Raw genomic sequence first — 25413 nt, 5'->3', positions numbered from 1 at the left:
GCACACTTTTATTTTTAACCCTGCTAAGACACAAACAATAACTAAAAACCCATCCATACCGTAAAACCTTGTAACCCTGATCAAGTCAAGAACAAGGTAGTAAAGATGTTATAGGGAAAAGTGTTTGAGATTATGCTTTTCCCTTCCTTTCTTCTCACTGATGTTTCTTCTGTATTTTTACATACCTGGTTAGCATCTTAAGAGTTACAATAAATTGGAAAATCTGCAAGTTCCTGTGCTATCTACATCCTTCTCTTGAAAATTCAAAAAACTTGCAGGAAGCTCAAACCAACATTTCTCTTCGGGGAAATGCCACTGCACAGGAAACGGTGCCTAAAAGCAGCTTGTTGTCACCAACTTTAAACAACTGGACACTTTTCAGTCCACAAATCAGAGCTTTTATTCAAAGAATTATCCTGTCAAGTCATAATTTTCCTAAACTGCATCAGGTATTTACGTATTATGATGACAGCATCACAAATGCTCACTAACCAAGTATTAGGCACTACACAGATTACAAAAGCAAGTGAAATAGACTCGTAACAAACCATTTCAAGAAGTACAAGCATCTACGAGCAGCAAACATTATAAAGAGCATTTCTCTCTTTTGTTTCACTGCAAGCAGTATGGATCAGGATTAGTGTCTTTATCCAGTTCTTTTCCCCCTCATTAATTTACAGGACTCAGCACAGCTGGTTGAATTTGCACAAAAGGGCATTGACTCAGAAGCTGGAAAGGACGTGGGTCAAAAAGCAACAGCAATAGCCCCTGCTAAGGAAAAATGACCAGGAGTTACTGTTGCTGTTTTTCCGACAGAAGGTAGTTCTCCACATTCCTGCTCAATGACACACACCACCTGAAGAACTCAAAGAATTCTGTTAAGGAAAACTGAAGGTACACTTAAATGTTAAAGAAACCTTACCATACTATCCCTTGTGCTCCTGATCCTATTGGTTTCAAATTTTGATACCGTTTCAATACAGTGAAAGTAGAGTCTCCAATTTCAACGCTGTAGAAATTGTTGTCACGCTTGCTCCTACTCATGACGGCGACTTAGTTAGTTCATCCAAATTTCGCTTATGGCCTATGAAGAGATAAAATATGAAAAACTAAGATTTTACAACTGTATGTAATCTGACAAAAGGCAAAATTCCTTATAAGACACAAAAGATACTTCCCAAATAAGTCCAATATGCAAATGTAAGTTATTTTTCATGTCTGCAGAAATGAGATGGCATGGGTCTGAAATGTTCTATTTTTAGAAGTGTTCCTAAGATAAGATTCCAGAAGGACAAAAATAATAGAAAGCCAAAAGTGAAGACAGAGTAGCAAAAGTCTTAGGTGGGAATGACAGACGATCAAAAGGCAGGAAGCTACACATCATCCAGAGAGCTCGAAGAGTCCTACCACCCCTTCACATATACATGTGCAGCAAGGGGGCAGAGTCTGAGCCAAACACTCTCCAGAGGTCCCATTCTGAACTGTTGCATGAGTCCATAAATAAATATCATTAACATATCCATAAATATCATGAACAAGTCTTCCAGATATGACAATTGTCAAAATACTCTTGGTCACAACTGCCAGGAATACCTGCCACTGATATGGAAACACATACAGCCAGTCCAGGCCAGAGAAGGAAAACTGGCCTTGTCAGAGATCTCACATACGACTTCCTATGAATAAAAGTAATAATCACAAAAAGAGAGAACAAGAGTAAGAAAAAAGGATGTATATTCCACCAAAGTCCACTCATACTAAAAAAATGTAGCCTTACTGGAGGGAGCCAAAAAGCCCAATTTCTTAGCAATACATGACACCATCCCCAGCTCTTTCTTCCCTATACCTTTTATCACTGTATCTTTGGATTCTGCTCCTTTCTCAACACTCTGTTCACAGATGTTTTTGCACAGAGTTTTGGAATAAAAATGCCCAACAAACATATAATGACAAAAAAACCCCATTCTGAATTAGGAAAAAGAAAATTTACTGTGGACAGTATGAAATCACCCAAACAAATTTCTGCAAATCAGAAAACAAAGAATGAAGACAATAATTCATGCAATCTTACATTTGTTCATCATCAGCTGAGAAAAAAACCACAGGATCTTGAGTTTATCTTTTAAAAAGAATTCAGATCTAGTGACATTGAACAATGTAGGATTAGCTGGAACAGCTCGGTAAACAGCTCTGCTGTTTGGTATCAGCATCAAGATAATGTAAGTTTCATCTTCACTTTGGATAATTCCTCTGAAACAAACACAGGAAGGACTGCTCCTTTCCCTCCAAGGTCTCCAGATGAACGCTGACATCACTCTGTTTAAAGGTGAATATTTTGAATAGCCAAAGCCAAGTGTTCAATTTCATTTTCTTTCAATTTGATAAACTTCATAGGATCAAAGAGTGAAACAAAGCAAGTATAGTTTAAGAAAAGGATCTTGAGAGACAGTATTCTCTTAGAAAGTAATTTCTTTATATTAACAGATTTTACCTACATCCACACACATTATTATAACCAAGTAAATTTTATTGCCTTGAAGTTTTGTCATCTATTATACATGCAAAACTATATAGTGTTCTTGCCAATATGGTCAGAGAAACTTGCATTTACTAACCATTTCATAATTTATAATAGTATTTTAGTACACAGCAGCATATAAGAGAAATCCTTGTTTATTTTTACCAAGGTAAAAAAAAACTCTGTGTAATCTTTCTGTAATAAAGTTTCAACTCCATTATGAATATATAAGTCATCTAGGCAGTCTTCTGCAAAGATATATGAAAAAGGCGCACACTCTGGACTATGACAGTACCTATGGTGAAATTAAAAATTAGGCTCGTAACAAGATTTGGTATCTAAATTACATCTTTCACTTTAATCAGGCCTCTTAGAACTTAAAATCAAAAAACAAACAAACTCAAAACCAACATAAACCCCAATTAGTAAAGAACAAAGAAATAAAATGGCAAAAACATAACATACTACAAAAGCACTATCAGATTATGGATTAAAAGTCTTTCCCCGATACTGGATTCCTTAAAATGTTGTTGAAAAACATGCCATACCTTGCACCTGAATAGTGAAGACCCTACAGTGCACTGTATCTTTCTACTGACAGTTGAAAAACTCAGTTTTTTAGTTACTGATGTATCTATTAAACTCTATACAAAATAAATTACTAGAAAGTTTCAGAGTGCTTCCCCCTTTCGTCACAAAACTTGTTGAGTAACTCTTCCTTTTAAGAAATGTTCTTAAAATAGCTGTGGGTATTCTGTAAGAGACCTGACCTACTTGGACCCTTCCCCAGACAGCCGACTCCCCTCCACTACCATGACCCATCACTACCCTTGCAACGCTGTGAGGATTTAAGGTTTCTCAGACCCATATTTGGCAATATTTTGAAGTTACAGAAAATGAGTAAAGAGCAAGACCGGGGAGATGACTTCTACAGTGCAAAGACTGCTTTTGCAGGAAACATTTAGATGAGGAAGCAAGCAAAAACAAACAGTCCTTCTATTACATACAGCAAAAACAAACAACTTCTGCACCATTTCACTGCTCTCTGGAAAAAAAAAGTGTTTAAAGAACTCCTGAGAAACTTCAAGTCAGGGTATAATGCACCAGTAAAAGCAATCAAGACACAGCAGAAAAACAAATACTTGATAAAACTGAAAAGGTTTTGTACTTCAATATACATTTGTATGCAGCAGCTCTAGAGCACCACTCCAAATCTGAAAACTCTTCATCAAGTTGAATATATGCTTATATTTAACCAGAATCACAGTAGTTGATTCCTTCACCATTATCCATGAAGTTTGTTCCTGTAAGCTTCACATGAGATTGAAAAGTAGGCTTGTAATAATGGCTAAAGCAGAGAAAGAATTCAAAGCACCCCAGACCAACAGATTGGATAGAAAAATGGTATCAGTTAAAACATGATCACAAGAGAATAGTGAATAAATGAGAAAGGAGAGGTATCCCCAAAGTGAGGAAGGAGTATCTCCACTTGCATCTAAATTATCATTCCTTTTTTTTCTGCAGCCCCATGTGCTGTTCATCAAAAATTATCAGTCTGTACTGTGATAGCAAGAGGTACAGTCTCTCCATTTTAAATGCATGCTCTCCTACCATAAAACAGACTTACTCAGCTTCAGAAGAAATGGAGTACATTCTCAGAAAAGCCATTTCTTGCACATTTTCTGTGGGGTGCCATTGTGGGACGTAAATAAATCACTTGGACATAAAACACTCAGATCAGCACAAAGAGAGGTCTTAAAATGTATGTACACGTGCCCCTTGCCTCCAGCCCTCTGGTATTTCACATGGGCCATTACGGCTTCCTCAGACCAACCCAGCCCTGACACTCAGCTCCTCTGCACCCCTCACCTCAATGTCTCGTAACTTCCACAGTTTTGTTCATCAACCATGAGAGTGTAAGTCTCATTTTATAACCAAGCGTACTGCCACTCAGTGGTTTGTTCCCACTCAGCTCAGAACCCCTTGTGCTCCCTGTATCTTTCTCTTACGTGAAAGCATCCTCAGAAATGCCTGGTATTGCCAACTCTGTAAACACAGCTCAGAGAAAAAAGCCAAAGACCTAATTTTTTTCTATCTATTAATATACTGATGACTAGTCTCATGAAAACTAGCTTCAAAGATCCACAACACCAAAAATCTGAGTCTTTAAATATTAAAGCAAGTCTAAATTCAGAAATTGTCAGACTTTTAAGATTCTTAAACGATGTTTGCCTTCAACGTCTTTCATTAAAACATGATTAAGCTATATCAGATAAAGTTGTCTGCCTGAAATTTGACATTTTGTTCCATTTTCTAGCAATTTTGCAGAAGTACATATGGAAAGAGAGGCAGCATGCAGACTCCAGATTTCTATTATTAATGAGGAAACTAATAATACATTTTTCCCATTAACTGTCAAATTGCTGGAATGCCGTCAACTGTCAGCAGGGGAATAATCCCACAGAAAACTTCAATTTCCTCTCCCACATCAACCATTGTGCCTTTCCTTGAAAATACTGTGCCTAAGCAGATCTCAATACATGGCAACCTTTTACTGTCAGCCCACAATTAGTCAAGATAAGGGTATTTCAAAACTGGACCCTAAGATAGTACTGTGTGTTTGGCATAATAATTTGCTAATTCTTCAGACTGCTGTAAGTACTATTTACCCAAGGAAGCACAATAAAAATGCAGGAATTGCAAGTAACACTATATCCATACCTCAGGAGATCTGCAAGGCTGTGCCTAAGTTTTATTCTAAATTCACTAACAGCAACTAGAATTCAATAGTCCTGCAGGAGACTTCAGTCAACAATTTCCACTCATCACTTCTCTACAGCCTGATACAACTGTAAAAGGATATAAACATGGACACACTGAACATGTAGCTCCATGAAAATGCAAGTAGCATATATCTATGAAAGTATCATGGTTAACCTTGAGAAATATGGACATTTATAAAAAAATGTTTCATTGACACATCCTCCTCCTCCACAAGTGAATAACGCTAACAATGATGACTGACCAAAATTCTTCACCCAGCTTTAAAATAAGCATATTTAAAACAATAAAGAAACCACGTATAGCAATGTTCATACCCAAATATGCAAACATCTGCCATGTACCTTAGCATGTCTCAACAAGACTGTTCCATATAAACTTGCTGACTTCAAGATATCTGGAAAATAACATAATACTGTATTTCAAGACTAAATTTTGCCTCTAACATAGAAAGCATTCAATTTATTAATCAAGATACAGGACAATGTATGGAGAGTACATGTTAAAATGACTTTCCAGTACACCTTAAATTCACTGGAGAAACAAATGGTTTGGGGACAGAAATGTGGGGTGGGAAAGAGGAGCTAATTCTTTGCGCACATAGTTTTCAGTCTAAAAGCCCTACTGCACATGTATTAAAAACCTTAAAAATTGCCAAACCTTAGATAAAAAAAACAAAACTCACAATGCAAAATTATATAAACAATAGGAATATATTTGGTAAACTTGTCTTTGCAGAGTGTATAGATTGATTTCTTTAGAAGGAGGAAAAAGATGGCTTGATGCTCATTCCAGACCCTGCTTTATTTAATGCATTTAATAGCTATGATACCACTGGTCAGCGCTCAAAAGGGGCCTCCACAGTAACAGAGCTTCAGCTCTAACCAGCACACTGCAAGGTCCACATGAGCTTAACATGTTTGAACCAGTGTGGCTCAGCTGAGCTTTACTCTGTGCAGAGTTCATGGTACAGACAGTTATCACACCAGTCCTCACATGTATTTATGGCTGGATTAGGGCAATCTAATATTTAGCATTTAAAATCAATCCAGGCTCACTTGCACCAGGACTCCAAGAAGTTTAGCTGAAACAGCAGGCAATTAAAAACTTGCTCAGCTCATGAGACCACAGTGTTATGCACCTGAGTTAACCACAGAAAGTTTAAGTATCCACAATTAGAATTTAATTGGAGAACTGTGTGCTTTCCACTAGACTTATGAGTATTTACCTTCTGTGCAGGACCATCAAATGCTACTTGCTTGGCTAGCACACCTGCTGGCATTCACATTAACTAGATACCAAGACTAGGTTTTTTAAATCAAATATCACTTTAAAACCACACACAATTATGTACAAGGTTACTTTGCTTATGCAGTGATTTGAATGCATGTATCCCAGGCACACAGAGGAACAGCAATGGAACAGGTTTTGTGAAAGAAAGGATCGCTCAGTTTAAATAAGAGCACAAAATATCTTACAACCCCTTCTGTGCGTCCTCCTCACTAGAGACAGTAACAATGAACAGGAAAGCTTCAAAGGTTGCATTAAAAACTGACATAAAAGGATACATTTGAGAGACGTCTTTTCTGTTCAGACAAAGAAATGGAACCCAAGAGATAATTTTCCACTAGGGACATGGAAACAGAATAGGCTTGAATACTGTAAACTTAAAGGGTGGAGAAACATTGGCTCTGTACAGCTAAGTTTCCAAGACTGCCCTTAATTGCGGGTTTATACCTTCACTAGACAATATGATATGAAAATCCAGGATTCCTTCCAGGCTATAGTGTAGAACACCTTATTCTATGTATCCTTTTATCTAAGAAATTATCCATATTCAGGTTACTCCTACTGCAGTGAAAAGGTATAGCAGAGAAGGTATTTTCATACCCCAGTACCTTGTAATGCAACAAAATATAAGAAATGAGAAAAACCACAGGCAGGAACAACCAGCATTAACTACAAGTTTTGCATGAAATCAGACTTGGTTTTCACATTTACAGTTTCTAAAGCAATGCTTTCCTAAGAGCAAGCATCCTAAGAGTAGGCTTAGTCTTGGAAGAAACTTAGGATGCTAAGCCAGCAAACATTCTTTGGGGCAAGACATATCTTAGGTACAACACAAACACCAACTAAGACAGCAATCTGCCTACACATGCTGAAAACTGTGGCCTCCTGGGCAAAACTGTTCTACAATGAAAGGAGATTTATTACAGTAGCTGCTCAGAAGTAGGATTAACAAAAGATGAAGACCATGACAGTAAAGAGATGCAGAAATGGAAAAATATAAATTTAAAATAAAACAGTTGCATATATTAACACATTAATTACTAATATAATCAACACAGTACAATTAATGACATAACTCCATATCAATGATGATTCAATAACTCCATTTAGAAGGCATCTAACACTATGAAAATGAATATACTGCAGAAATCTCTGGCTGACCTAGAAAAAGCCAACAGTACTTCAAGTACACACTAGATTGCTACTGAATGCCAAACAAATGCACAGTGTTTATAAAGCTCTTGCATTAATGAATTTTATTTAATTTCTTTGTGAAAATACAGTTCACACATAGCTGATTTATATGCATCATATGTTTGTGAATGCTTGTCCAATTTTCAGCTGTCATGTTTAAAGGCTTCTGGACATCTGCTAAATGGATAGTGCAAATACAGCCCTGTTTTCAGATACACAATAAAAAAAAATGCTTCAAAGGCTCAAATTTAGGAAACGAAAGAATTCTGTTTCTTAAAGGTAACTCCATAGCTCCTTCGTTATTCACAAAAGTAACCATACTTTTAATAACATTTTCTTTTTCCATGTTGCCCTTGAAACTAAATGTTGTATTTTGCAATACTTCCAGCTCTGCTAAATGCTAATGCAGATAAGGGATTTGGAAAAAGGAGTTAACATCAGCTGGCTGAAAACTGAAGCAAGATATTACTAAACCATTACAAATGCCAAAGATGTCTGAAAAACTTAAAGCTTATTTCTAAAATGAGATATTCTCACTGTTGACCATAGGATTTGCATGGCTTTCAAATTACGCTTTCACAGATCAGATGGTTTTAAGCTGAACAACTTCCACACAATTGCCTGAACTACTACTAATGCTGACACGTTTAATGAGGCCTCTGGCTGATGTGTAAAGGACATGGAAGTGCCTTGCACCTCATGTAATGCATGCCAGCATTATAGGAGTCCTCTGCCTGGCTCACACCACTCATGGGAGGACTGGCATAGCAAAAATTCCAAGTCTACAGCTTGATCCCAGAAGCTATTTTCCATTTGCAACTATTAAACAAAACCACAAAAGTACTGGGGTGATTTTTACGTAGGTCAGGCCTGAAGGCAGTGCAGGTACATTTCTTAAAATAACAGTACATTTTAAGATATCTTTTGCCCACCAAAAAGTCAAACTTCACTAGTCAGAGATTCAGTAAAGCAAAGGTGGACACCAGATCTCAGTGTTCTTCCAGAAAAGAAGTACTAAGGCAGGGGAAACCTGCATAAATGCAACAAGGGCACATTTAGACTTCTGTGTTATGACTTGCCTACTACTTTCAAGTTCAAACAGAAAAGGGTAAGTCACTTCAGTTTGCTTGAAGACAAGATATTTAAGACCCATTTAATTTTTTTAAACTTTTAAGACTGTTCTCTTTTTTAATAGTAGTTTTTATATGGAATATTTAAAGCAATTACTTGATTTCCTAGAGTCTGTTGAACATTTAACAATAAACAGATGGCTTTCTCCACTAAAGCTAATTTCAGAAAAGATCATAGGTTTGCTATAGAAAAATAAATTTGGCTTTAAAACAAAAAACTTTTGAGTACATAATAGCAAATGAAGCTCAAGAAAATGTAATATGGGCTGTTTGAATCAAGTCATTACTTCACTGGTTCAAAAAACACCATTGCCAGATTGATAAATCTCTTGGAAAGACTTACAGCCCTCTCTGTTAAACTAACTGTTCTCAGTAGAGTTTACAGGAAACAACTAAGTAAGAGTCCTAAATTAATAAACAATGAACAAAATCCATTAATAGTAATGCAATGTTTACAGTGATTTAGTGTTCCAGTTTACAGGTTCATATGCTTTGGCTGGATCACATGACAACTTTTTCCAGTCGTTGAGGAGTCTACTAAGAAGGGGAGGACATACAGGGAAATAAACCATCCTCTTCTCCACTACAGTGGTCTTTTCTTGGCCAGTTATTCACCTTATTACAGTTTCCATAAAAGATAACCCATCTGAATGCAGTAGCTATGAACTGAACTGAATTATGCATTCCAAAAATCACCTGAAGCCCCATCAGTAACAAGGAGGTGCCTACCACTTAACAGCACAGGTTCACACAGGAGCACTGGCACTTCATACTGAATTCCAATCAAGCCTGCTCAGTGATGCCTCTGCCATCTATGGAATAAATTGGAAAAATTAGGATGAACATAAGCTTTATTATTAAATACAAAACAATCCCTATATAGGATGGTTGAGATCACAGGAGACTTTAAGCAAAGCAGGAAGCACATTCTCCCTTGGACAAGGAAGATCAGCAAGTTACATTGTTTGGAAAAGTGTATTTCTATAAAAATGATTTTGTAAGCTACTTGTAAAATATCCAAAAGTTGGCCTCTTGTTTTAAGTTCTTAACCTGGCAAATAAAAAGTCTATACTTATTTCTTCATAAGCTATCAGTAAAAGTTCCTTCAGAAAAATCTAAAATTCCATTAAATTCAAGACTTCATGTTGCCCTCCAAAGGGCATTCCAACGACCCATCAGCACATCTTGAAAGCGACACTCACAAAACAAGTCTGATAATCTGTTTTAATCTTCACAACTGACGTCCTTCCCCAAATACCAGCTCTGTTTGGAATAGACAAGCAATCCTACTACCTTACATAGAGGAAGCTTTCTTGCACCCATCCTCTCCAAATATAAGTATATAAGAAGTATAAAATGTCCTCAAGAGTCAAGAGGTACTTATCATAAGGATTTTCCAGATCCTGAATCAAAGTAGAAATAAATATTTAAAATTTACGAAGGATAACATGAAGACAAAAAGAAAAACAAAGCAGAGCTTGAATCAGTGGAGGAAGATGTGTGAACTGAGAGCGAGGATGACACAGGAGACCAGAATCCAAGTGCACTGAGGAGGAACTAATGTTCAAGGGAGACAGGAGGGCTGCTGACAAATGCTAGTCAGCTTCTCAAAAATTCTTCAACAGACATCCAGGCTCAGCCCTCTCTTTTTTCCTCTTGCAAATGGGTGAACTTCTACCTTTAATACTATTATAGTAGAATTTCATGGACAGGAAAGGAGAAAACTTCTTCATGGAAAAACAACCAGCAACTTTTTTTTTTTTTTAAATTATGTTTAGTTAGCTTCCTGCATTTTAAATCTTTCCTAGCCTAATATTTACTTACTGTATAAACTGCAAGGGGGCAGAATTCGTCCATAAAATTTCACACCTACTGAAAGCCAGCTTCCAGCTTAGAGGTAGACTAAAAGTCATTAAAAGTAAAAAAGAAGTATATAAAAATATAAATCAGGATAGCAGGTGTATGTTTCATCTTTCATCTTAATTAAACTGACTTGCTCCCTCTTCCAGTTCAGTTAGTGACTGACCCCCACGCAGGGGCCGTGACAGGGGCAGAGCTCAGGTAAACAGCCTGATCTACAATCACCACTGGCACTGGGAGCTTCCTTGTTTGCTTTGAAGGGAGGGCTGGAGACAAGAATTATTACTGGCAGCCAGGCAAGGATCTCTCCAGGGAAGAGCAAAACACTTATTTCCCAAGTAGAGCTTTCAGTAGCAGTTGCTGGCAAATGCAGCCCCTTGAGTTTTCCCTTTTCTTATTGTTCCTCATCCTCTCTTGAAAAGACAGCAATTTCAGCAAGGCTGAGGGCAGACAGTCTGTGGTGTCACTGAAGCTACAACACCCTAGGGATTATATTTGGAGGGTGAGTCACACAGGCAAGAACTTGAAGCTGGAACATTCTCTAGCACTGCTTCTGTCAGACTTACCTGATCAATACCAGAGCACCTCAGCCACTAAACAATGGAAACCTCATGCCAAATGGTTCCAAAAGTCACAATAAAAGGTTAATAAAACGAGGAATGAGCTCAAACAGCTCATTTTCAACACTACATTTTATGCATCAGTGCTGAAATTCCCTGCATCAAATTATGTTCAAATACAAGGAAGGCTGATCCAGCAATCAGTCAGTGACCAGTGCAAAAACGTTAACAGCTGAACCTGAAACTGGGAAACCTGAAGTTTTTGTATTGGGCAACCAGAATTTGAGCTTTTCTCCTTCCATCTCTCAAGTAACTTCAAACAGTAACTTCTCAAATAATGTCAGAAGTAAATAATGATTCAGAGGCTGTTTAACAGCAAGGAAAGACCTATGACTGGAAGCAATAAAATTAAGACTGTAACAAGCAGAATACCGATACAGACATTTGTCTATAAACAGGTAGTGTAAGATCACATGCAAACACAAAAACCAATTCCTGTTGTTAAACACTGCTCCAACCAAACCATTTCCTAGCACTGCTGGGTCAGCTGGCATGGACAGAACCACCAAAGCTCACACACTGCTCCCCAAGGAGTACAGGCAGAGTCAACACATCCACATCCCATTTCCCTCAAAAGCTCAAAGCATGAATTTATGCAAAGCAAGTAGCAAATACCAGTATTCTCTACTCCTGACTCCTGAACTGGGGTCAGCAGCATCAACTTCAAGTGCTGAACCCACAGTCACAACTTTTGAGTACTCTCTATATAAAAATCAGTATTAAACTGCTATGCACATTTCTAAAGAGAATTCTCATATTGTGAAATATCTCTTGCAAAACATTCAAAATAAGACAATGAATATAACTTCTGGTACTACTAAAACACTTGTTTTGTTTAATATCAAATTGAATTCAGCTGAGAACTGAATTCTGTACTCAGATAAACACATCACATGCCTTGTACAAGCAGGAAAATTAAGAACTGCACCCACAGTAAATTACCCACAACTGACGTAAGTTTTGCAGTGATTTTCTTTTCAAAACAGACATTCCTCTGCTTTTTATCTATAAAGCTCTTATTGACAGGATTACACTTAATCCACCTTCCTCCTCTTGCACCTCAGTTTTTCGACACTTTAAAGCATTGTCACATAATGCCATTAGACTATAGGTTATGGGCCTCCACTACAAAAAATGCATAGAGTAGTCATGCATGAAGATTTAAGGTGTTGTTTGTTAAGGGCACAGAGACAACAAAAGAGATCACCCCATAAAGAATGAGAAAAAGCCACATGGGCTGCATGTTTCTGTTTTAACTGACCTCACCTCAGGCCCTTTCAGTGCTACTCAGTTTTATCTCCCCTTTACAACTGTGGCTAAAGCAGCTGGTCACAGAAGAAAAATATTCAGACTGTTGGTTCAGTGCCTGCCTGCCAATTAGGCAAAATATATATCATAGACACCGGTAGCTCTAACTTTATAATATGGGAAGTTAAAGTAAAACAGAATTAAGATTCAGAAAACAGAGAATGATAAGTCAAAATGCATAGACTTCCAGCAGCCTGAAGGTAAGGAAAGTAAGATGAATAAGTGAATGCATGCTATCAGATCCATGAAAAGATGAGAAAATTTGTGCTTGCTTATCCACCATTCCTTCAGCCATCTCACTCTTCTCTAAGCAGGGGAGTCTGCCCGTCTGTGACAGGGAAATGAAACCTCACATTTCTTTATCATCTGTGAATATCACACACCTGGTGCTATCCAGATTCCCAGGTTTCTGGAATGTAATTTTTTAAAAAGTACATAATCTAAACATGAAGCAATCTCTACAGAAAGCCACCAACATAAACATTTAAAGCATCCTGAAAACTGCATTGAGAGTTATGAAGTTCAGGATTTACCCAAACTTTATCGAGTTGAGTTTGGTGACTGACAAATCAGCCCTGGTTATCCAAATAACAGAAAATAAGACAGCAGGACATGCAACTTCCCAGCATTTCTCCCAGTCAGGTCAGTTCCTGCAACACAGCTGCTCTGGAATACCAGTGTACCCTCTCTGGAAAATCTCACCTGTGGCCAACAGCACTTTGTTAAAGTATGTATCATCAACAAGTAATAAATCACTTCTGAATCAGTTTATTTTAATGACACTCTGCTGCTGTCTAGTATTCTGAACTACATGTTTTCCAGGGGTTTTTATTTTTGTGATAAGGGTATATACGACACAAAGATTAATTAACACAGGAGGCTGCACAGTGAAATAATGCATTTTGTAACAGAATACATTGCGGAGTTCCTCCATACTTAAATATTCTTTTTTTTTTTTTTTTTTTTTACTAAGTGATTAGACATCAGTAGAGATCCTTTTAGGTAAGTATCTTCCTTCCCCTTCAAAAGCACTTTCCATTCACATGCAAGGAGGATGGAAACAAGGCAGATAGGCTGCAGCATGCAATAGTAAACAGCTTGTAAACTGGCATTTCTAACAATGAAGATTTCCCCTCTACCTTTCCTCTCAAATTGTTTTATGGATTCCTGAACTGTGACTTAAATTAATCATAAAGACATTTAATAGGTAGCATTTTTCTAGAACAAGCATTATCAGAATGAGTAGTGCTATATCTACCCCAAAAAAAAAAAAAAAATCACTATGCAAGCACTCTGCTGTGTTACATTTCACAGGAAAGTACCTCTACAGCTTCTTCAGTGTAATGTCACACGAAGCTCCATTACAGATGGTTCCATGAGGAATCCTATTATGACAATATCTGAAGTAAGACTTTGTGTCCCGCAGGTCAGTTTTGCATTAGAAATCATAAACAAGAATGGCTCCATCAAAAGAAAACTTACGTAATTCTACAGTTTGGCAAAGAAGCTGTTGTGACAGCAGATTAAAAACTATTCTTAGCAAAACTCTCCTTTTCAGAAATAATAGGGTAAGACAAGGATCTTCCTTAATCCTTTTTCTAACAAAAGATTATACAAAAAGATGGGAGATGGGGAGAAAATCAAGATAAAAATTTTTTAAAAGGCTTAAAATATTCAGGTTTATCTCAGGGCATTATGTGTCAGTTCCATTTTGTATATTTTTTAAACAACTCTCTTAAAATCTGAAATCAGAGAAAATTCAGTAAAACAACAGTTCAACAAGCTGTTTCATTTTAAGCACACAATTTAATTGTCAGAAATGCAATCTGAATGCATGCTGCCGGACACAGAAAACAAGTTAGATCATAATCCTGCCTAGATTATGACTGGGGCCACTGAATTCAAGGGAATGCCATTCCATGCTGCTGGAGATATCTCCCTTTTGCCAGAAGCATGTCATGGCCCATTCAACTTATTCAGATACTTAAAAATTTTAACCATAAGCTAACTTGAAATTCACAAGAAAAGAATAAATTGCTAATCTTGGCACAACGCTGTTTCAGCTGACTATCTCAGGGAGTTCTAATTCTAATCATTCCACAGAAGTGTGCCTGCATATGCCAGCTCTCTGCCCATCCAGTGACCAATGGAAAAGCAACAATACAGAAAAAATAGACAAACCATCAGCAAAGTAAACCAGTAAATATGACTCAATGAGACCTGCACAAGTTCAGAAGTGAAATCCCATTCCAGGATTACTCTGGAGGTAGGAGGAAATGTTTGTTCTTTAACCTCTTGCAGAGGAAGATGAAGCATATGAAAATTAAATGTTTAAGCAAAAGAAACAGATCAAACAGTTCTCTAATTCTTTGAAAGGACAACAGCAAACAAAAGATACCAAGTGACCTAAAATAGTAATTAAATATCAGTGATCAAGAGGACAAAAGCTACAGAACATTAGAGGAAGCAAGGATTTGCATAACAGCTGGGAAGAAAAGTTTTCAGAATGTTTAAAACTACATTAGTTTTAACTTTAAATCCCAGCTACAAAAACTTAGAATCCAATTATGACTGTGCTATTTTCATGCATTTATCTGTGAAGTGCAAGTAGATTAATGTGCTATGAAATCCTGTCTAAAGTATTTGGCATAAAATACCTCTGTAATAAGAGCTTTAGAATGAAACAAAAATCTCCAAAACATATGACAATTCGAGCACTAACAATTCCTTCAGAGATACATTACTTTGCACAATAATCTCCTGGGAGTGGGCTGGGAAGGAAGGCTTTACTTTCTAAGTAGTTTGTAGGAAACTCCACCAATCATTACTAATGGCAATACAGTCTGTTCTGTTGTCCCATTTCTCTTAGACTTCAGTAGTGTCTGATGCTCTGCCTTAGCAAAAACAGACAGAAGTTACCAAACAGGTAACAGTTGTGAGGAGAAATTTTCTGAAGAAAACTAAAAAAGAATTTCAAACAAACTAAAATAGGGGGAGAATCCAGTAGTTCTAGTCACATCAAGCTTTTCTGATTTCCCCACAACATCATGCTAATATTAATGAAACCCTTTCATAATAAAGGTTATAAAGCTTATTACAAACTGCACTGTATTCCCCCTTCCCTCATCTTGACATATAAGTGGTGCAAGAACCTTGTAATGCTTTTCTAAAAAGCAGCAACAGAAACCCAGTCTATTGTTCAACAAGGATGAGCTTTGCATTGCAGCAACTGTGCAAATGGAAGTCACCTGCTGCTGGAAGTTTTCACTGCTTTTTAGATGAGCCACTGCCACACAAAAAAAACCTTGCTGTTACTGTGTGTCTCTTTTTGGCACTAAGGGAAACAAGTGAACATAGCTCACACTCTTCTAATAAAACTTTTTAGGACCACTCTTTCTGCTCTGAAGGCAATCAGGATGCTTGTCACCATGCAAATCACAATGAACAATAAAGAATTTATCAAGATTTATGCTGGTCGGCATGTCAGCCACGGCATTCACTTTTACTGTTTTCATAGTAAAACTTAAACTTGGGATTACATGCTCAAAACTATGTACTTTTACACCCAAGATACTGCAAGTAAGCACCTTGACTTATACTTACTCCAACATCATCTTAGTATTAAAGCTATTAAAGAACACATCTAGTGTTTTCAAGGATGCGCCATCCCCATTACTGGATTTCCCACACAATTGTCTCTTAGAGTCACACATGAGCAGCTGTATTCACATATTTAAATACCTACAAGTTCACACCAGGACAGCTGCTTTGTTAAGATACAAAACATTCACTCTGGGTTGTAACTTTCTGTTCTGCTCACCTCCCGTTCCCTAAGATTTCTTATTGACTTTGCTAAATAGACAAATACATAAGAACTAACAGAAACAAATGAGGTGCGGGACAACGTCTTCTCAAGGAAGCACAAGCATTAAAGACAACAGCACAGAGAGATTTATGATTCTGACGTGGCCCCTTTTTCTTCCTCCCAGCAGCTATCAGTCCTGCCACCTCTCTGCAGTCATGAACTGCTATTGTGATCTGTTGGAGCTCAGAGCTGGTTTGCTCCATGAAGTCCCTTGCCAGGGTAACCATGCTCCAGCTGAGTACGGAACCATCATCCACCCAGCAGCCCAAAGCCTTGGAGCAGCAGCTGCCAACATGCTCCTCTGATACAGAAAGTAAGATGTGGACTAACTTCAGCTGGCTATCAGGCTGCTCACTGCCAACTGTTTCTTTGCAGATGGGTTTTTGTGTTCATCACAGTGATCACAGGCATAACAGGCACCATAACCTTTTTTTTTTTTTTTGTCCTTTATGCTAGCCTGCAAGCAATTCTGGCCTAGTCAGCTGGAAAGTTCAATGCAGGGCAGAAAAATAAGTATTGCCACCAGCAGACTTGAACTAAGATGCTTATCACATCTCATTACTTTTCCCTTCACAACTTCTAACACAGTTCTGGGCAGCCTTGTTTATCTACATCACCCTGCCTTTGTTTTGACAACTTCCTTCAAGCTACTTGGAAAATAAAAGTTTTTAAATCTCTAAACAGTAGAATTATAATATGGCTTGAAAGCAACCTCTGGAGATCATCTGTCTGCCCAAAACAAGTAGAACTTCAAATTTGTATTTCTCTCAGGCTGCTCTGAACCTTGCTCACTCTAAAGTCTCCATGGATGAAGATGCCATGGTCCCTCTGGGCTCTTGATCCATGAGAGGATCCTCTGCTGCACCAAGACATTAATTTCCTTCCTGTCCTCCTGAACATTCCATTTGCAACCTTGAATCATCTTTTCAGTGTACACTTTAGAGGTGAAAGTGGCTCCATCACCTCTCCAACGTCCTTGCTTAAAGCTGGTTAAATACAGCAATTACATTCTCCCTGAGCCTGCTCTTCCTCAGGTCACAAACCCAGTCCCTTCCGCACCCTCAGGTGCTCCAGACCCCACTCAGTGCTGAACTCCCTCGTTTGTCTCTCTCCCAGTTGAGGGGCTGTGTGATCTACTGAGCAGCTCTGCAGCGGGGCTTCACAAAGCATCCACAGATGGAAACAGCTCCTCCCCAGAACCCCCGCTCAGGCCCTTTCTAATGCGGCTCAGCAAGTAATCAGCCTCAAGGGCTACACAGGCACGTGCTGACTCCTGGTCAGCCTCTCATCCAGCAGGACCCCAGCTCCTCTTCTGCCAGCAAACTGAAGAACCATTTTCATTTTATTAACTTGGGCATTTCCCTGACTTTGAGACCCCAGTGAGAAACACGATACCTACTGTTCACCCTTCTTACTTCACAACAAGGAAAGACCAGACAGGAGACATTTCAACTTTAGCTCAGCACACTAAGGGACAAGGTAAATGTTTGAATGGACACAGACTACAATGATGGGAACACACATTTTAGCAGAAGTTTGTAGTTAAAAGAATAAATACTGAGTAAAGACATTTTTCTGCACACTTGTAAGATGTATAGTATCAAAGAATGCTAGGTATGATGTCAATAAAATTAAGTAATGGAAGGTTGTTAGAGTTGTGTTTGTCTTTTTTTAAAAAAACTCTCAAAATCAATAATCACAGCAAACAGGCTGTCCAGTAGCACTGTAAAATTAGTGTTTGCCCTTTCTGTTTATTTTAAGTGTACACACATATGAACGCATACACAGTATTTGCTTTGTCTGCAACACAAATTACCATTAACCTGAAGTATTTATTCTGTCAGTCACCATTTTAGCATTAGTCTACAATATTCAACTAAGAAAAATTATTAAGCATACCATCTGTTCACATAACAAGCAGCATTTATCCAACAATAAAAATGACAATATAGGCAACAATAGGGTTTATTTTAGTATCAAGCTTACAGTCAATCAATTTGGACAGAAAAAGAATCAAGAATTAGTTTTTAATCACTTGGAAGAAAAAAAGTAAGATGAAATGTGTGGTTATTAATTACATGCTTGGCACACCAAGATCATTATCTCTTCACACATAAATCAAAGAAAACCTTACAAAAATATTTTACAAAATAAATAACAGTCAATTTAACAGACCTATAGGAACAGCTAGTTGCGAAGTTATCCATGCTGATCTGATTCAACATTAGTAATGGATCTCTTTCTCACAGTTTGACGCAGTCAGCTCCAGTCTGCTGGAGGAGTTCTCACTCAAAGGCTTTATAGACCCTACAGCAGAGGCAAGCTGCTATTCCCTGCTGTCTGTATGGTAAGCCGGAGTGATCCTTATGCTCCACAGAAAAGGGTCTTTCAGCTCGCAGAAGAACGTTCATTACTCTGTTCTTAGTGCCTTCCCTGAGCTGACACAGTTTACATTAAAAAAAAAAATAAATCTTGAGTTGCATTTTAAATCATCTAACAATTCTGGTTGGTTTTGATTTTGTTTTCTACAATTATTCTTCAAATTCAAGTATTAGTTTCCATTAAAGGTTTTATTATGCCCAGCTACACCTATAGCTTATTTCCTTCTCACACATTTCAAGTCAATGTATTGGCAATGTGTTCTACCCATCACAAAGTCACCATGAATTTCCCAGCATCATGTTCAAATTTTTTTAAGGCAGCACATTTCTTAAAAATATCACCACTCACTAAGAAGGCTCCAGTTCTGCCACAGGACAAGCTTATACAGATGTCTATTGCTAATAAAATTCCACTAAGTATTTGGTAAATCCAAGCAACTTCAGAAACTACTCAGTGACCTACATCTGCAGTCCCATATTTTGTATAAGACTTGGGGCAGAAAAAGAGTAGATTATTTTCAGCTTTTTCTTGAAGATTTAATGTAATACAGAGATATAATAAGCTGTGAAAAGCTATTAGAAGGAAAGCTTTGAACACTGAATTAAGAGCTGCCCCTACCAAGCAAAAAATAAAAGATAAATGCTACATATTTTTGAAGTGCCACAAAAGATAACTGAGCACTTGCATTCCTTCACATAAAATATAGTCCTAAAATAGTTAATATTTTTTTCTTCATGGAGTATTTAAAGTAGAAAGCACAAACAGTTTTCAGCACTGGGAGGATGCAATTTCTGCCCACTGCCCTGCCTCAGTCCAAAAGTTTCCAGATCACTTTATTTAAGGGCCCCTGTTGATAATACACGTTTTCTGAAATGATTAATACAGCTAGGTGTGGAAGAAGATGTCCATCCACACCAAGTTACTGGCACATAACTTATAGATCAACATTCATTACCAAATGGATACTTATCCCCAATAATTTTGGGCTCTACAGTGCATTTAAAAACCAAAATTAACATCTTGTTCAGAATGCTTTTCAGTAACAGCACCAGAAGTCTGCAAACAGATCTTTAAACTAGCACTTCTCAACATAAGAGGTTCGCCTCCTCCCACCACTTCAGTCTTCCAGCAATCACCACTTGATCTGTGAGCACCTTTGTGCACATCCCTGACTGACAGCAATCCTGCCCCCGCCCAAGCAACCTCCTGGTCTTTCAACCTTGCAACGGCACAGCCGTTTGGTTCAGACACAGAAGGGAATTAATCAGGCTGAAAAATAGTCCAAGAGGAAGATTTGTTTCAGCTGGATCAGTTAGCTCCTTGATCTATTTTGCCACACAGCAGCTGGCAAGGAGGAACAGCAGGTAGCAGAAACTGCTTAAGCAAGGCAGCCACTGAACACAAAACTACGTTGTGGTGTTATAGAAATATATACATTAAGTCCTCGACTTCTCAGAGCAATTATATCAACCAAGTATCTTTCACCGACACTATAGTCATTGTCAAAAAGAATGTACACAAATAAAAGAGACTGTGGCTGCACTTTGATACAAATACACCTTGTAAAGGGAGCACTGAAAGCTTCTTTGGATGTAGCTCATCTTTTCATGAGGACAGCCAGAAAGGGCCTTTATCAAACTGAAAGGCCAATTTTCAGCTCCATATAAACAAGGGGATTCTTGAAAGAATCGAAAACCGGATGTCTAGATTCTTAAATCACAGTAAAATCTGTTTTCAGAATTCATCGCAAAACTGTGGTGAATTTCACAGCAGGCAAGCAGCATAAGTAATCTCAACTGGATTTTTAAAAAGCTTTCAAAACATCTTTCCATTACATAAACAGAAGCCTGTTTCTGCAGGTTTCGATTTAAGGACTATAGGTTTTTTCTAAAGGGAACATTTAGAGCAAAAATATACATTTAGCCTTTATTAAAAAAACTATTACATATATTAAATACAACATACAGTAAAACTATATACACAGAGCCCTTTTCTTCCCCACGCAAATAGCACACTGTACTTTTCAGCAAATTATTAGGAAGGACTTTTGTATTTGTCCAGAGTACTGGATCAATCTTCAGAAATGAGGAGGTGAACATGTACATTCCACGCATCTTTTAAACGATAAGCATCTAAACAATTTAGGCAGTTCAGGAAGGATAAAAAAAAACCAACCCAAAACATATATACAGTAAATAAATAGCCAGGTAGGATTATGATCTCAAATACTAATGCATTAGTGTTTAAGAAAATAAACAAATAATACATGAAATAAACACATCAATTCATTTCAGGTAAGTAGCAGACAGAAAATAAATTCAGTTGTTACCACCTCCAAACGTTTATTCCCCAATATTAGCATAACAATTCACTAATGTAACAATTTTACCTAAAGCACTTGTAGAGGAGCTTATACCTGCACACAGATAAACCCAGTAAACGTGATGGTCCTAAAGACCAGAGTTAAACTTAAAACACAAAAACCATACACAAAAGGCAACTCTACTTCTGTCCAGAACAATCACAACTATAGAACTTGGAATCCTATCAGATAACCTCACTAGTATTTCTGACCAAGAAGTCTCCATGAAGTATATGATAGCCCTCAAGATTACTTTGAATCCTTATACAAGCAAATGGTCCAAAAATCTTGGGAACTTTAGCAGTGGAAGAGGTCGTTAAAATTCCTTGTTTTATAGTATGATTTTATACACCCTCTGCAACTCTGAATTAGTCTTGATTCAGCAGATGCTTCTCTCTCTTCTCCTATCATACTTTTGCCCAGCTGGCCCCCCTGAAAACTATCAAGATCTGGCAGGTAGCCTGCAATGTGTCTGGTCCCTGTCCTGGCATTACATGTCCTGCAGAGCTCCAGAACAGCATCCTACTGTCAAACTAGCCTATGTTCACATCTTCAAATCAAACAGGGCAAAAAGGTAAGATGGCTGCTCCCACAGACCGAGATCAAGGCAGGGGACTATCTGAAATTCAACATTTTTATTAATTAATATTTGAAGAATAAAGAGTTTCCTTCATTATATACAAGGAATTCTCAAGTAAGTCAGTGAACTCACTTTGACAGTATCCCTTAACAGGTTTGGCTCAGCTTCATTTCATGTCACAGTTTAAACCATTTCCAAGTTATCAAATACGCTGATATACCTGTAGGCACACACAGATGCCCATCATGTACTATTCGGGCCTAGAACTGCATTTGCTGGCATCTCTAGAACTGAGACTAGTTCTCCTGTGACCTGCAAGACCACCACTGGTTAAGTCTCCACACCTGTAAGTAAAACCCAGCTGCAGTTAGCAAGCTTGCTCAATTCCACATGCACATGCCCTAGGGTAAGTAATACTTTCCATCCCCGAACAAGTTTAACACCCTTTGTGTTTATATTATCAGATAGGCCAAAGCGTGTAGAATTTTTCAATTGCTTGAAAGCCTTCAGCAAGCCTGTTCTGTACAACATTGAGATTTAAAACGACACAATACGTCCAAAACCATTACTGTAGCTGGGGGGTGGAATAAATAATGAAGGGGCATTTATTTTAGTAGGTTATTAGAGAAGCTCAGGTCAAACTTCACTGATGGAACTACTCCAAGCAGAAAGGCATAAAGAAACACACTTTGGGAGGAAAACTGGAGGTAACAACACAGAGAAACCAAAGAGCAAAAGAAATTCTGCAAAGAGACAGTAGCTCCTTTTGCAAGAAACGCAAGAATTCAAAGGCAAAGGAATCAAAGACGCTGCCGGTCACCCCCCAGCTCCCGGATATGGAGCAGTTACATTATCCCAGAGGAGTATTTTTATGCTTTAAGAGGCATTTTTAGGAGCAAGGTCATGGCAGCTGACCATGGAAGGTCGCATCCCCCCCACCTCTCCTGCAGAACCTTCCTTCCCCGCAGACGAGACCATCCCGGCCTGCCCGGGTGCCCCCGCTCCCAGGAGGAGGAGGAGCCCCGCACCGAGCCTCCTGCCCCTCCTGCCACACCAACAAAGAGGCCCCCGCCATTATCCACCTGCACATCCCCCGACCCCCCAGCCCCGAGCACACAAGGCAGGTCACCGGGCCGGAGAGCCCCGCACCGCCGCCCGCTCCGGGGCAAGGGCACGGGCCGTCCCCGGCTCCTTCCCGCCCGCTGCCCGTCGGAACGTAAACAAAACGCCAGGGCCGGGCTCGGCCGCGGCCACCGCCGACCCTCCATCCATCCCTCCCATCCATCTTTCCCACCCACCCGGCTCCCGCTCCGCGCCCCCTCCGCCCACCGCCGCTCCCGCGGGGCCGCGGCTCCGCTCACCGCCCGCCGCCTCCGGCCTCGGCCGCTGAGTAATGAGCCGGGGCCGGGCCGCGCTCACGCACCACGCTCCGCCCGCCGCGGCTGCGGCTGCGGCTGCACCGCCCCCTGCGCTCGCCCCGCCCGGCGCTGCCCCGAGCCCGGCCCCGCCCGGGCCCCGCCGAGGCATTGCGGACCTCCCGCTGCCCCGGGCCCGGCGATCGCGCTGCCCTTCCCCTGGAGCGGTCCCTTTCCTGAATGGCGCCCGGTGGCCGGGCCTCTCTTCCTGCTGGGTCTCTCGTACAATATTTGCATGTGTCCAGGCCTTTGCCCTCCCGCTCTGCGCCAGGGCGCTGGCACCCAGCCGTCGTACTCTGGCATCGGTGCTGCGAGACGTCCTTCGCGGCCTCGGCACTCCAGGCAGCTCCGGGCTTTTCGGGGCAGGCCTGGCATGGCAGCGCTTTATCTCATTATTGGGCGTCTGGAGTGGTGTAGCGTTTTATTGTTCTGTATCTCCGCTGGCAGTGGTCTTCCTCTAAACCTTCAGTACCTCTTTGCGGGATTTTGAGTTTTTTGTTACCATTCCCTTTGGTTCCTGGCACCTAACATGAGTACTTGGATTTTCAGTATTTTCCTTGGCATATAATTGGTTTAGGTGTTGTTTTGGGTTATTTGTTTGGGGTTTTGTGGTTTGGTTTGTTTTTGTTGGGGGTTTTGTTTGTTTGGGTTTTGGGGTTTTGTTGTTATTTGGGGGAGAGTGTTGGGGTTTTTTTAGTCTTTACCCCCCCCCCCCCATAGTCCCTGCTTAGACACAAAAGGAGGCCACTCAGCACCCTGAAGCAAGCCTTTGTGTATTTTTATTACATAGTACAAAAAAAGCCCTTATGAGCAGTATTTTAAAAATATATAAAACCTGCCAGTTAGGCAGAGGTTACTGTGGAAATGGACATTTCAGATTTAATTTGTCGTCAAACATGTGGCTTATGTCACATTTTTGAAGATGCCAAACATTCTACCAAGATTGTTGATAACAGCTTTTATCCGTCTTCAATAAGCATGGACTTTCACATGGTAAAGGTAGTGCTTCAGAATATTCCAGTTTTGTCTACTATCTTGGCATTAAAAGCTTCACCTCCATAAACTATCCGTGTACATATTCATATGCCCATTTTAGTGAGATCTCTGCACACTGCCCTTAAAATTCTCTATTTAAGCAAGCCCACTTTCGTTCCATATGTTAGTTTTATTACAGATCCCAATGACATATATATAATCCCTCCTTTATATCTATACCAAAAAAAAAAAAAAATCATTTTTGTGGGACAGACCCCAAACAGAATTAGCCAGTTTTTTCTTGTTGCGATGTGTTAGATCAGACCCAGACATTGCATTCCCCTCCGTGTTTACATAAGCTATAGGCAAAGTTCAGCTGGCAGAAGGGGCAATATGAATCCCCAAAATACACTGCAAGCAAAATTTAATCTGGATGGGTCATGTTCATCTTGGCCAGCAGATTAAACCAGCCTGCTGGTTTTGGCTGATGCAGGTCATGGCACCTTCAGATGTTTATTTCCATTGGCAAATAGACCTCCGATGTTAACCTCTGGTCTTCTCTGCACAGCCAGAAGCAGGCAGAGTGACATCATGTTTGGCCAGTTCAGTTATTTGCAACAAGTCCTATGGCCTTCCAGGACTGATGGTACTCCTAGTGTTCTTGAGAGTCATTGTTCCTGATTGTTCCATCTGAAGTAAGACTGCACTGAGATTTGCAAGTGAAAAAGGACAACAGTTCCTTTAAGGTATAAAATAGTGTCTTGCTTAGGATCCAGATTTGTTGCATTTCTTCTTTTTAGGCATAATAAAACTCTCATTAGATTTTATAGTTGACAAAGCTGATGCTTTTAGACAGAGGTATATGTGGGTACTCAGGGCAGCCAGTTTTTCCAAGCTGAGACACTCATATGTGACTTTTTAAAACTAGTCCTTACAACCTTGTATACCGTAAGCATTTATTGCCATCTTGAATAGAGAGCTGATAAGCAACAGAAATAATGATTCAGGAATTATACAAAAAGAGCAGATTGGTATTGGTGCAAAGCATGATGGAGGAGCTTTATTTATTTGAATAGAGAATCCAAAATATGTAAAGATTTTGTGAAGGAAAAATGCGAAAGGAAGTATTTCAT

The 25413-nt window shown here is 39.2% G+C and overlaps 1 protein-coding gene across 5 annotated transcripts in view; it reads right to left on the bottom strand.

The window, feature by feature from the left end:
• MAPK8 (mitogen-activated protein kinase 8) overlaps positions 1-23336 on the bottom strand; it is a 58067-nt gene extending 34731 nt beyond the window's left edge. For 4 of the 5 annotated variants that reach the window (XM_027878139.1, XM_027878137.1, XM_027878138.1 and 1 more), the window contains exons 1-2: positions 23252-23336; positions 923-1084 (exon numbers count right to left, since the gene is read on the bottom strand). In XM_027878139.1, the coding sequence (XP_027733940.1) occupies positions 923-1044 (122 nt within the window). In that variant the 5' untranslated portion in view covers positions 1045-1084; positions 23252-23336. The other variant, XM_027878136.1, reaches the window with a different exon arrangement.
• Positions 23337-25413: the final 2077 nt, after the last annotated feature.

The sequence above is a fragment of the Empidonax traillii genome, unplaced genomic scaffold, assembly GCF_003031625.1.
Source record: "Empidonax traillii isolate 1590-97213 ecotype Southwest subspecies unplaced genomic scaffold, ASM303162v1 scaffold38:size1800464, whole genome shotgun sequence".
Classification (NCBI taxonomy): Eukaryota; Metazoa; Chordata; class Aves; order Passeriformes; family Tyrannidae; genus Empidonax; species Empidonax traillii.
Note: the sequence above shows the minus strand (reverse complement) of the source record. Positions and strands in the feature narration are given on the sequence as shown.